The sequence below is a fragment of the Musca autumnalis genome, unplaced genomic scaffold, assembly GCF_047663935.1.
Source record: "Musca autumnalis isolate F117 unplaced genomic scaffold, ASM4766393v1 scaffold_4, whole genome shotgun sequence".
NCBI classification, from domain to species: Eukaryota; Metazoa; Arthropoda; class Insecta; order Diptera; family Muscidae; genus Musca; species Musca autumnalis.
The window spans coordinates 146,097,096-146,111,205 of NW_027411977.1; the positions used below are offsets into that span (position 1 = coordinate 146,097,096).

Below are 14,110 nucleotides of genomic sequence, written 5' to 3' on the forward strand. Positions count from 1 at the left end.
TGAAATCATAACTCTACATTGCACTACTTCCAAACTTTTTTGCTGGGTATGGATTATTTTTTAAAAATTCAATATCGATGTCGTCTATCGATATTATCGGATTAAAAATTCCTAACCTAAAATTCATAAAAATAAATAGAGATTTCGCGGCTTTTCCGTTTTGTGGACGTGAGAAAGTAAGTCCGTATTCACACGTACAAATTTTTCGGAAAAGTAAACTGTATTTTTGGTATTATTTTTGTCTTATGCCAGACTATGAAAATTTTCATTAGAAAATTCTTTGTTAAGCTGAAAATACATCCAACGTTTGAGTAAAGTTTTGTGTTTTGCGTTGAGAAAAAAACAACAACAACAGCGCCGAACAGTGTAAAAACGACCAAAACGACACAAAACTTTACTCAAACGTTGGGTGAGTTTTCAGCTTTATTCTCTTTTAAATTTTCATTGACGTCCACACACATATGTATGTATATGATTCCATTGCTTTGCATTGGTTTGAGAGTTACGAATTTAAACACAAAGAATAATTTCAGAATACAGAACCTTGTGTACAGAATTTCACCCTCTCACACCTCTTAACTATAAACTCATTTTCATGTTAATGAAAATTTTCATAGTCTGGCATTAGACTTTATAGTTCATTTAGACTAGCCATAAATCCTCGACTGGATTTAATAGTACGTTTATATATAACCGGATTTAACAAACCCACTGGGTTTCAAATGTCAATTCCTTTGCGTACACGTCAAATAAATCCTCATTAAGAAGGTTAACACTGCAAAAGGCTATAATATAAACATGGCCTAATAAATCCAGTACAAATCACATTGCATTTAGATATACCTTTGGAGGATTTAAATGGCTGTAATAGGCCGTTTATATATAACAAGGTTAACCCAGTGGGTCTGGGTTTCAAATGTCATTTCCATTGTATATACTTCAAACAAATCCTCATAAAGAAGGTTAACCCTGCAAAAAACTATAATATAAACGCCGTATAAGCTGATTTTTGTTCATAGCACAATTACCAAGTCCCGGTCCACACTAGAGTGATTTCATTTAAAAATTGTATGAAATTATGCGTCTCTAGATCGACTTCCATAGTAGAGTAAAATCATAAAATTGCTGTAGTGGGGAATTCGATTTAAGAACGCCTAATTTCATGAAATTTTATAATGAAATTCACGCTAGTGTGGAGTAAACGAACAGACCTATTGTCAGTTTTGAATGACGATTTTTTGCAGTTATCGATAACTGTCCAACCGTCCAGCAACCCCATGATCATGGTATAAGTAAAGAGGTAGATTTAAATGAAAAAAATCTATAGAACCCTTGTTTTTCCTGAATTCATAAAACTTCAAAATTTGTAAACAAAAAGGCAACAAGTGGGTTTGTTTACAAAATACCAATTTTGAGAATTTTATAAAAAACGCGAAAAATTAATGAAGGGCCAAGTTTTCTCCACATAATCGAGTTGTGGATATGATAAAATGTTTGTTGCAATGATAAGCTGAATGATTTCTTCCATACAAATGTTCTAAAAACAATTTTGAAAATCATTGAATTCGATTGTTTTTAAAATTGTTGGCATATTATTCAAACACTACACACACATACACAGTTTATGTATATTGTTTTGAAGTTTTAGGAATACTCGAATGAAAAAATTTAAATTGACATAAAGCTTTGGCTAACCTTTCTTATTAAACCATGCACATGATGAATGACAAAAATGAACGGCCACACTAGCAAGCAACAACAAAGCTGTCATTCAAAACTGACAATGTGTACCCAGCTTAACTCCAACTGCACAACTACCATGGCCCAATAATAGGTCCTCCATCAAGCGAATTCAAAGAAAAAAGAAGATTTTAAATGTCAAAATTCATAAACAGAGGCGAAAAAATTTTTTAGGCGAATTTCTTTTCTGTCAATTCAGGTAGATACATGCAAAACATTTTCCGAGAAAAAGTTGTTACCGTAGTTATTTTTGTTTGACGAAACAGAAAATACCAGCTGATCGAACTTAAACTTCTAAAATAAGTTATTGTAAATTAAATTCTCATACAAACACAACAAATGTTGACATTTTACGTGTACAACATTAAGTTTATTTATTTTCTTTTTTCGATATACATCTACCTGTTTCTATACAGTTCGACTTTTCAATACATCACAGCGAATTCAAATGACAAATATGAATTTTGACAGCTCAAATCGAAATCATCTGATTTTGCCGGAGGACCTATAATTGGGCCATGACAACCATGGTACAATAATTTGGAAGGTAGGTCAGGTTCGAACAAATTGTGAAAAACAAGGCCTGGGTGTACTAGCTTATTCTGTCAGAATTACCATAACTGGATATGCAACAGGTTGTACTGTTTATTTGATATTTTGGAGCAATAACTAAAAACGCGGAAAATGAATGGGAGGCTATGTTTTCTTTACAGAGTCAGCTTCGGTATATGTTCAAAAGTTTGTTTCATCACAATATTGTAATAAATATAAATAATAAATGTTGTAATAACAATTTTCATTTCGACTGAAGTTTAATAAGTATAAAATATTTTGTCATATTTTTCAAAACCATGCACAAACATACACAATTTGTTTATACTGATTTGAAAGAATAAGCAAACCAATAGAAAAAATTGTAATCAGCTGTTTGCTATGCCCTACCTTGTAATGATTCTACCATGATGACAACTACCAATTTTTTTCTGGATATTAATTGAGTGTTCTTTGTCACCCTATGTTTTTCGATAACTTTTCCTGAAACCCGCTAATAAAATCTATATATCGATATATTTATCATTGTCCATTAACCGATTTATAGAGCCCTTGTAATTCACCGGACACGTACAGCGTAGCCTTTTTTCATAAAACCTGCAATTTAATTAAAAGTAAGTGGAAAAATCAAATCATTATTTTTATATCAATATTCAATTGGACGAGTATCGCGATTGGCATCTCTTTTGCATCCGCTTCAGCAGCTGCTTTAGCCTTTATCTCTTCCTTAATACGTTGTCGCTCTGCTTCCTCAAACTAGGGAGACAGACAACCAAGCAACAGCATCGCATCTCTGGCAAAAGTCTGTCTTTAAGATCGGCCGAAGCCTTGTTACGTTCCTTGCCCAGTGAAGAAGCTCAACGCCTGAAAGGCATGGCCAGACGCGGTGTCAATTAATTAACCCAGATATGCCCAATGTCCTGTCAGCTTTATTAAAGTACCGTTTTAATTTCTGACCTCAAGGATATAGCTAGAAATGCATCTCGGCACCATTTGGGAGGGGCCCAGTGAACAAAATTTGTGGGAAAGATATAGAAAAAAATTATCGTTATCATAATCACTATCAGCCTTGGGCATATGTGGGTTAATTAATTATTGTGTTTTAGATTATTGCTCTGTTCCAAAAGTTGCAAGAAGCTACTATTTTTTACTACGATAACATTTTTTCCTTTATGTTATCGGAAAAAATATTAAAAATTAGTAGATGGTCTGTTCCAGTACTGCAAGAATTTACTAATTTGTACTATTTTTTCCGATGACATAAAGGAAAAAATGTTATCGTAGTAAAAAATAGTAGCTTCTTGGAGGTTCTGGAACAGACCAAGATTCTTGCAGTTCTGGAACAGACCATATGATTGCACAAAGGGAAAACCTGTCAGTGCTCCAATGCGAGCATTTGCGGCAATGTGTAAACATCTTTCTCGATGGCACTGTGTTAAATCTGCAGCTACAATTGCAGTGCACGACAGGAGCAGGAGTGGGCACGGAAACATTGCCTACAAAATACGATATTGCAAGATTTGAAATGGAGCAGGCTTTAAAAGTCATGTTACAGCAATACGAAGATGCAAAAAAAGAAATATCAAAATTGAAAAATAAATTGGCGAAAGTCTCCACAGACATTGAGGTGAATGGCAGCATGGACGGTGGTCGTGGAGATCGTAGTGGTCGCAGTAGTGATGGCGGTTATAATTCACGCTACAACACCAACGATAAAGAAGACGAGCTGTGGGAAAATAGTAACCAACAGTGCCAAGACGATGCCTGGGGATTGTATTGATGAGGAGAATAGTAAGGCGGCGGAGGAGATTGGTGTCACGGTCACAGAAGAAATGTCAACGCCAACGCCTTACGGTCATGGTAGTGCAAAAGTTACCAGTACTCCGCAAACTCAGCATGAACAACAACAACAATTGTATCTAAACAATCATGGTGGAACGTTGAGTAATTCACAATACGGCAGTGCCGTTGACAATTTCTGGAATACACCAACCGCAGGTGGCAGTGTGCCGCAAGCAGCACAGACACAAAGCAGTAGTGCTTATATACTCAGCCCTTAAGAGAACTGATGAGTCCAAGTGGCGTTGGACGAAACTAGTCTTCTCTGCCATCCCCAAAAGTAATCAATTTTAACTACATCCCACTTTAAACTTGTTTTTAAATTTGAAAACAACAAATATGAGATTAAGCTTGGCTTACATGTAAATAGTAATCTCAATCTCTATTTTATTTTGCAGAATGGAATCTACAATGCAACGATACATTTCTCCCATAAACCCAGCTGTTTTCCCCCATTTAGCAACTGTTTTACTTATCATCGGAACTTTCTTTACGGCTTGGTTCTTCATTTTTGTTGTTTCACGGCCTAAGAATGCAAAGAACGAGAAGACACTTTTCAAAGAGTTGGCGATAAGCTTGTGCGGATCAGTGTTTTTGGGATTTGGAATAATGTTTTTGATGTTAGCAGTTGGCATTTATATATGAATCATGTTTCGGAAAATAAGTATCTGAAACTCCCATTCGACAAAATTCCATTGTGTACGTATTTAAAGATTCCAATAAATAACCTTAAGTAAACATGCTATGTGAAACCAATTATTTTAGAAGTAATTTCTCAGTAGAGCCAGGGATACCGATACCACTCTCATATGGATGAGCACGGTCTACAAACGTTTTGCTGAGATTTGTCACCGAGAAACATGTTATGTTAGGGTTTTAACCATAAACTTCTTACTTATAAGTAAGAATTTTTTACTTATTTTAAACCCTTTGTACACAATTGTAATTAGAACCATAGCTGTCCACTTTAAGAACTGTCACGAGGAGTTCTAGATCCCGATAATTCTAGATGCAAATGTGGGATTAGGGTGTCCAAAACCTAACCGGTTTTGAGTAACAAGAACGAAACCTGTTTTCGCCAAAAACGACATTTTCGGTTAACCGTGAAAACCGGTTATTTGTGTCGGGTAACCGGTTATAAATGCCGATACCTTTAAATTTATTTATTTCAAAATTCATACATGATATAAAGCCTCAAAGGCCAAATACACGTATCTCAAGACAAAAAACCTGAGTTATAAAATAATATATTCAATAAATTTACTTAAATACATTAATATATAACGATTAATTATTATATAAATGCAGATATATTTTTTCGGCTCCCCAGCCATAAAAAAAGTTAAAGAAAAACAATAACAAAAAATGTCGAGAGAGTAGTAACTCAACATGTGCTGATTTTTAAAAGAGTGACTTATAATATATATATATATATATATAATTGTTCCACAAACATCCCGTACGGGACAAGGGAGACTTCTCTCATATCAATGAGTGCACCCCGATTAATATTAGATCAATGATATGGGACCTACTGTTTATCGCCGAGTCCGAACGGCGTGTCTTAAGACACCACTTTGTAGAGAAGTTTTACATGGCTGAAATACTCAGGAAATGTCGCCAACATTACTGAGGGGTATTTTGCCACCGTTGAAAATTTTGATGTTGACTGGCCGGGGAATCGAACCCACGACCTTCAGCGTGCAAGGCGGGTGTGCATACCATTGCACCACGACGGCACCCATATATATATATATATATATATATATCTAAGGATTTTCAAACGAAAAGAATTATTGGTGTGAGAAAAAGTACGTAGTTCTATTAATAAAAAGTTCCAAAATCGTGCAATTCTGACTAAGAAAGACCTAGAATAGACATCTTTCCAAATCAAAGGAATAAATATTTGGGGATTTCTAGTAAAATGTAAAAAAGTAAATCTTCTCCTTAGGGCACTAGGTATACCATTCTTTATAAGATTATAAAAAAGCAACGTACGACGAATTTCGGTAGTTAGCGATAATTTTCGGTAAGTGCTTTTCTGTATACAATTTAAAAAACGATTTTGGTCGGTAAATTTTGTCGTTAATTACCGAAAATTATTGTTAAATTAACAACCAAAAAAGTAGTCGTTAAGTATTAATACATTATTGCAATATTTAGCTGAGTTTTTTAACAACGGCGTTTTTATATGAACATATGTATGTTATGTTAATAAGGAGGGACACAAGGTGAATTCTGCCTTATTGGGAAAAATCGTCTTAAAGCATTTACATAAGGGTTAACTACATATGTAGGATAACATGGGGCAGCTTTGTGCTTTAGCCAGCGCCGATTTTATTGAAGCTGCATAAAGATCACCAAAGAGAAAGTTGCAGATCTTCGATTAACTCATAACTTTCGCAACGCCCTTGTCAGTTTTAAATTGTTCAAAAAATGCCTTATATATTATATATCAATTTTAATGTCCGCATCTTTGTAGCATTGAATGAAGCTGTGTTGTACGTCTTCTAATATCTGCAAAAAGCTTTTCAATGCTTGCATGTGTTGTTAGATTGTTTAAAGGAACATCTCCATAATGCACAGTGTCCGATTTTCCGAAAAACCTGGCCAAAACTCTAAAAATTAATGGATTTTGACCTAACCTTTGGTTCTTAGGTTTTTCGGGTCGCTGATTACATTTTTGATACTATTCAAAGCATCATTTTAGAAGAATGGCGTCAAAGACAAAAATGTTCTCAGCTAAATTTCACTATAAGTCACCAAAGAAATGAAATCTCTATTTGCATTACATACCAAGGAAATATCGGTATCAATTTTGCCAAAAACCCAAGAAACTAAAATAGGGGTGCAAGCTTCCACAATTTCTACAGTTTTGAAAATATTTGAGTTAAGATCACTTGGAATCCTTGCACTTTAGGTGAATAATGTCTTTGGCAACTTTACTGAAAAGAATGCGAAAAATATTTGTCTTAAAAAAATTAACCCTCGTGCGAGTCATAAAAGGGGTCCTTACGGTCCCTTTTTCCACAAATCTTTAAAATCTCCTATAAAATGTGGTCGTATCAGACCAAAATATTCTAGAAATTTGTTCGCCATAAAATTTTACTATAGGTCTTAAAATATATCAAAACTCTTAATTATGCCCAAACGCCAGAAAGTGACCCTATACTATATTCTGACATTCTGAATGAAAGAAAATTTGTATATACCTGCAAGACAAAATATCACATAAAAACGAAAAGTGCAAATATGTGCAGGATGTTTCGATGGAAATTGGTAAAAAACCCTTCTTTTTTTATGAAATGATAAATTACACGGCCCAACACGATCTTACTCACAACTATTTTCATAATTTATTGTGAAAATTGATCTTGAAAAAAATTAACAAGTACGGACATCAATTATTAAAGAACGCACAATTCATTGGCGACACTGAACATCTCAAATACGTTTCACATACCTTTCATTACAATTACAAAAAGAAAATATTTAAAAACCGTTGTTTATTTTGCATATTATCATAGATTTATAAACAACTTAAATATTAAAAAAAAAATAAAATTCCAAATAGTGTCACTTCGACCTGGGGCCTAATTCTCGCATCCGTTATCGAGCGAGTTTTTGTTCGAAGACAAATTACGAACGATCGAAATTTTTGGATTCCCGTATACGATCGAAATTATTTAAAAAAGTTATCGATACATACTGTTATCGAACGGTGAAACATATGGCAAACACAAAATATTACAAACAAAGAAGATTTTGCGCGGCAAGTTTCTCGTAAAATGAAATGAAAACATGAAATTTGTATAAAATAATAGAAAATTGTGAAAAATTAAAAGTAATAGTGACTCCGAAATAAATTCCACTATGTAAAAATATAAAAATCTCATTCTGGCACTGGAAAATATATTTTTAATTTTTAAGAAACAGTCCCTTTTTGTCTAGTTTTTTACTAATTTTATTGGAAAAATGTCTTTAGTATGTGATTTTGATTGGTTTTATTGCAAAATGTTTCATTAAAGTTCGTTTTGTGCCACAAAAATAATCAGTTCGACAGCAAATGTGTGGCGGGCAGAAACTCGAAAGATTTCACTCGAAAGTGTATTCGACAACGGGTGCCGTAATCCAAATACTGAAAATATCGATCGAAATAACTCGATCACGTATGCGAGAATTAGGCCCCTGCTTTTATACCCACTAATTAAACAAGAAATGTATATATTTTTTCATAACTACACGCACTGGGCTCCTATAAACAATATCTGACCCTTTTTAGTGTAACTTGATAAATTTTTGTTTCGATTTTTGGCCAGGTTTTTTTTTGGAAAATCGGACACTGTGTAATGGTCCAGTATGTATAAAATGTTTTTAAGAGATCTAACAAGAATTTTACTTGTTAATGAACTTGGAAAACTTACATCATTAAAAAAGATTAATGTATCTTGTAAAATTGTTTGTTTTTCATTAAAGTGGAAGCTGTTCTCATTATGAAATAATTTTATCATTGGTAAGAAACCTATCAGAAGATTTTTCGCAGCTTCGAATTCTAATCAATTATCTCCTCTACGAAGTCATAAAGTATTTACGACTTCTTCATTAAAAACTTTATTTACGTGATCGAAAACATTTCTCTCATATGCATAACCTGCTTCTGCCACACGGATAAATGTATCGTCAAAATGTACAAATCTTTTTACAAATTGTATTTTGGCATAATTACCACGAAATTGCACAGTGTTTGCCTTAAATTTTTTACATTAGATTGTGCAGCCAATGAATCGGATCAAATACATATAGGTATTTGTAGCTAGGAACAACTTCAACAAAAATTGTATATGGTTTGTTTGTTTATTGTGCCATGGTTAGATCATCAACTTAATCTCTACCATGCTACTGACATCTTTTGGTGAATTTGTTGTTAACCCCCTGAATTGTTTGTCATTCATTTGTCTTTTGTGTTGAATCCCGCCGAAAAATGTGGCCGTGGAATTATAAACCATTAAATTCATTTAATTTGCCATTAAATTAATTAAATTCAACAAATTGGACATTCCCTGGAACGAATGTAAGTAATAACGACCACAACCGACAATTCAGTGTTCGTGGTTTAGAGGTCGATTACGGATGGCAACCCAACTTCAGTTGCGTTGCCGACAGCAAATTTAATAATAGAAATTTCTATTTCCGCATTGAAATTCATACCTTTTTACAATGAAATTAATAGCTACAGGTTCAAAACCCTGATATTTAATGAATTTGATACACATTTCTGTCGTTTCACTTATTTTAATTGTATGATTTTCTCTTCTGGCAACGCAACTACAGTTGAGTTGCTATCCATTCCATTTGCATATCCATTGCTATTTGTAATTACCTAATTATTTGTTTGGATTGAATGATTTTTTGAACATATTTATAGCCTTCATAAGATTAATGTGTTTAAAGCCCATAAAGATCGGAGACATAAAGTAATGAAAGTTTCATTGAATATCATTACTTTAGTATAACTATGTATGTTTTGTTTATAATTATAGTTCTTTTTTCAGCAATATGTGAGTTATATTCAAGCGCTTCAAACACAGCACGCAATGCACGCACTGCAGACAAGCAATGCAAAGCTCTTTGTAAGGATCGCAAGCACTGCAACCGGCGCAAGCACATCGCAATCATCAGCGGAAGCACTGGATGAAAACAAACCCAAACCGAACAATACTAATAATTGGAACAGAAGGGGGATTAGAAACGGCCGTTTGTTTGGAAAAACCGGTTTTTTTGGGCACCCTATATGGGATGAACTTTTTTGTATTGTTTGGGTGGGGTGTGAGCGAAGGTTTCTCAATTAGAGATAAAAAATCAATTTTATTGAGATAATTGTTTATTTCCTTTAGATTCAATATACTTATATAAAATGTCGATTACTTAGCTTTTAAACAATTATTAAACAAGTGACTTATTTTTCGATACTGGATTCTGTGCATTTTTCTAGCTGGCTATGCATATTTTAAATACACAGATATTTCCAGTAATAACTTCTTAAAATATTACAACAGAACAATTGATTGAAACTTATGCGGAAACGTGATGGAAACTTAAGGTAAGACGCTTTGAGTATGCCTTCATGTCAATTTTGATCTTTTATGTATACAAACGTATAATATGTATAAATATTTAGAATATTATTTGATAACGATTAATTCCACAGTAGTTATGGCTGCATAGTCGTACTGTTTACTTCATCATATTGGATTGATGTTTTTGTGAAAACGTTTTTTTAGATGAATATATCACTTAACCGGCAAGTCCAGCCTTTTGTCGGCATTTTTGCATTAATGCTCGGTACATGAATTGTTTACGAGATAATTGGCGAACATGTTTTAAGAAAGTTTCCAAGTCGATAACACTGCTACGCAACGCTTCTCCCAAATAGTAAATGGCATCTTCTGTAGCTGCTTCTTCGGCGTAGGCGTTAAGCAACCTAAAAGAGAAAACACCGTCAGTCAATCCATCTCTAGCTAATTCTTGGTTCGATTAGAATACAAACAAATACTAAAGATCTTAGCTCTTGTCGCCAATAAGGGGTCGATTATGGATGGCAACTCAACTTAAATTGCGTTGCCAGAAGTGAAAATCACACAAAAAAAAAAAATAAGTGAAACGGCAGACATTTTTGTAAAATTCATTCAATGTCAGTGTTTTGAGTCTTTGGTTACTAGTTCGATTGTAAAAAAGTATGAATTTCAATACAGAAATGGATTTTCTATTATTAAATTTGCTGTCGGCAACGCAACTGGAGTTGGATTGCCATCCATAATCGACCCCTTAAATCTTAACGTCGTTTATTGTAAAATAATACTTACTGTCTGTACAATGGGGCTGTTGTGGTAACAGCCTCATCTGGGTCAATACCATCCGATGATTCTAAAGATTCTAAACTTTTTTCTAATTCTTCTTCTTTGTCGCGTAAAATGTTTATGTTTTTCTGCAAATCAATCTAAAGTACAAAATTTTAGTAAAAACTTGCCTTTTTAGGATATTTTTGTGAAATTACCTGCTCCCTTTCCATGCGTGCTATTATCGAATCGATTTTTGCACTGCCTTCTACCAGTTCTTGTTTTGTACGATTTAATGTATCAATTTCGGCCTGATATTGATTCACTTTCTCTTGTAGTCGGCGTCTTAGTTTGTCTTCGACGGCACTAATTAGAGAGGCTTTTAGGTGTTCCTCAGTAATAGTTCCCGTAGAACTAGCGTTCGACGAATTCTGTGAATTACGGGATTGTTAAATGTCAGAATGATGGAATCATTGAAAGTGCTTACATATCCTGAATTATAACCGGGACCAGGAGGATAGTTCATACGATACGGTGGATATCCAGGGCCTGAATTTGCAGCAGGAATTACATTTCCAGATGGAGGATAAGGTGGAAAACCGCCAAAATTGTTTCCACTTGCGGGAGGATATGGGGGAAATGATCCACCACTGGCGGGATATGGCAGATTATAAGAGCCTCCAGTGCCAGATGATGTATTTGGACCATTGGGTGGCATATAACCTGTAAAATATAAAAATAGTTTTCTTAATTGAGGCATACATCTATATTTATGCGGCTTAAATTGTATTTACCCGTGGTCGGATATGGCGCGACTTGTTCTTTAGGCTTGGAATACACAGGCGGATGTTCGCCAAAAACAACAATCATTATTTGTATAAGGGACAATAAGTCGCTAGAGTGCTTTAAAATCGAAATTGTATTTAGACAGATAAGAATTTAATTGCGCGTCATTAAAAACTCACTGGCTGCCAGTCATGCAAATATGGCAAGTAAATACGTCCATTATGATCCACATACATTGAAACTTTGATCTGCATTGTTGGCGTAGGTTTCACGTAGCATATTGGAGCATTCATTGGATGTGTATCCATCAACCAAATACAAATTGGAATGTAATATGTATTGTCTAAAAAGTGAAATAGTGGAAAATAGTTGGTTACGAGAAAAGACATAAAAGTATACACTTACTTTTAAAAACCACGGGTATGGTTCCCTGCAAATTGAATAGATCTTTTGAACTCCCATCATTGAACACTAGAATAAAATTAAAATTACTTTTATTATATAGCCGTCTTGGACAACACCCTTAGATTACATACCGAATTTTTGCAAATTATACGTTAAACTACGATAATTTGTGACCACGTCAATTACCTCCTTTTTGGTTGTATTCACATGTTTATACTATACAAAATATGGAAGATAGTTCATATTATCAAATTGTAAACAATAATTAACGATTGTCTCAGCAAAAAAAGGGCTATATGCTTTCTCATCCTTTGTTCTCTTAAGACTTAAATGCCTGCTCACCTTTGATAATAGTTTTGTTATTTGTGCCTCTTCTGCAGCGGACACCATTTTGCTATTCGATTTAATTGCGACTTTTCTCTTTTTCGGCTTTATTAGAAATCAAAATTGTATTATGCTTAATATAATTAATATAATATATATTTTCTTGTATTTTTTCAGCTGTTTGACGTACGTATTGCTTGATGAGTAATAGAATGTCAAAATTATTTAGGGATACATAAACTGAATAATATACGTTAATAACAGGGTGACACGACGGACACGATAGTTTTGTTCCTTTACGTGCAAGAATCTTAAATTTTTACCACTTTTTACTTGAAAATCTTTCTTTCAGGCGGCCATCAGACCATCTGCTTTTTCACATGTACATGTTGTCACTTTGGGTATACTAATATACACAACATCTGATGTCATACATGTGAAAAAGCAGATGGTCTAAATGCTGAATTTTCGTCGACCCAGTACGGCAGTGCTTTCAGCTTCATCAGGTTCAATTTGTTGAGAATGAATACTTTGTAAGACATCTATAGAACTTGAACTTGCCTCATGATGTATTTGAGCATACAAACGTGCCTCCAATTCGTTGAGGTCTTCGTTGTCAATATCAACCTGTGATTTTTCGAAATGAATTATCAGCCCAATCATGAACATCGTCTCACCGTGAGTTTTCTCACTCTCGCCTCCTCCCTTATTATAAACATCATAAGGGAGAACAAAACTCACGTTCGTGAGAAAAGTAGCTATCATAAATTTCAAAAAAGTGAGAATGTGAGGCAATTTTCTCTCACCACAGAAATCAAGGTGAGTTGAACAAAAAAATGTAACTATGGACATTTTTTATAGAAAAAATCGACAAGAAACGAATCTTTTGCAATGATAATCAATTGTATTTATTTGTGTTTTACGTTAAAGGTAACAAATAAAAAACAATTAGAAATTCTTTTGGCAACTATACATGTTCATCCGTGTATCAATGAAGCAAGGAAGACCTCAATCGAGTTTGGCGTAATTTGGAGGTGGAGTTGAAGTTGGCCAAAATTTTTCAGATATGGGAAGCGGTTCAGAATCATATGATGAAAATAGGAATGGAAGAGGATCCTATCAGGAGCAACACCTTTCTAAAATTTTTTTTGTAGGTACTTCCAAACTTTGCGGCCACTCAAGATGATAAGTGACATATTTTAAGTGCCTTTGTATTGTTCTTTGTTCGCTAAGGTTCCCAGCAAAATTTTCGATGCCAAAGATTCTATTCAAGCATGAGTGCAAGTTATATGTCACCTTTTTACCATCTTCGCCCATTCTTTTTACAAGACTGTGATCCCTAAAAGATCCAAATTCATTCAATAACCCAGTGGAATGGTATCTTAACAGCCACCTTGGCATGGCATATTCCACGAACAAGCCACAATAGGAAGGATTAAATTCATAAAAAAGGGCATGTTTATATTATATAGCCTTTTGCAGGGTTAACCTTCTTGAAAATTGAGAAATTGTATTTAAAATCCATGAAATTGGTTCAAATGTTGAATAGGATCCGAATTTCATGAATTGTACTTAGCATTCATATGATTGGTCCTATTGCTGGAGAAGAGATCGGATGTTTCACGTAT

General features: G+C 34.2%; 2 protein-coding genes across 2 annotated transcripts; one reads left to right on the top strand and one right to left on the bottom strand.

Moving 5' to 3' along the window:
• Window positions 1-2,789: 2,789 nt before the first annotated feature.
• On the top strand, window positions 2,790-4,869 carry kud (oligosaccharyltransferase subunit 5 kud). The gene is made up of 2 exons (XM_073986113.1): window positions 2,790-2,906; window positions 4,530-4,869. Exon 2 carries the CDS (start codon window positions 4,531-4,533, stop codon window positions 4,774-4,776), a length of 246 nt encoding a protein of 81 aa, XP_073842214.1. The 5' UTR covers window positions 2,790-2,906; window position 4,530; the 3' UTR covers window positions 4,777-4,869.
• A 5,125-nt stretch (window positions 4,870-9,994) lies between these two features.
• Window positions 9,995-12,699, bottom strand: TSG101 (tumor susceptibility gene 101). The gene is made up of 9 exons (XM_073986074.1): window positions 12,501-12,699; window positions 12,290-12,374; window positions 12,159-12,224; window positions 11,933-12,096; window positions 11,762-11,870; window positions 11,455-11,690; window positions 11,186-11,398; window positions 10,995-11,128; window positions 9,995-10,612 (listed from the first exon to the last, which is right to left on the bottom strand). Exons 1-9 carry the CDS (start codon window positions 12,546-12,548, stop codon window positions 10,426-10,428), a joined length of 1,242 nt encoding a protein of 413 aa, XP_073842175.1. The 5' UTR covers window positions 12,549-12,699; the 3' UTR covers window positions 9,995-10,425.
• Between the last annotated feature and the right edge of the window lie 1,411 nt (window positions 12,700-14,110).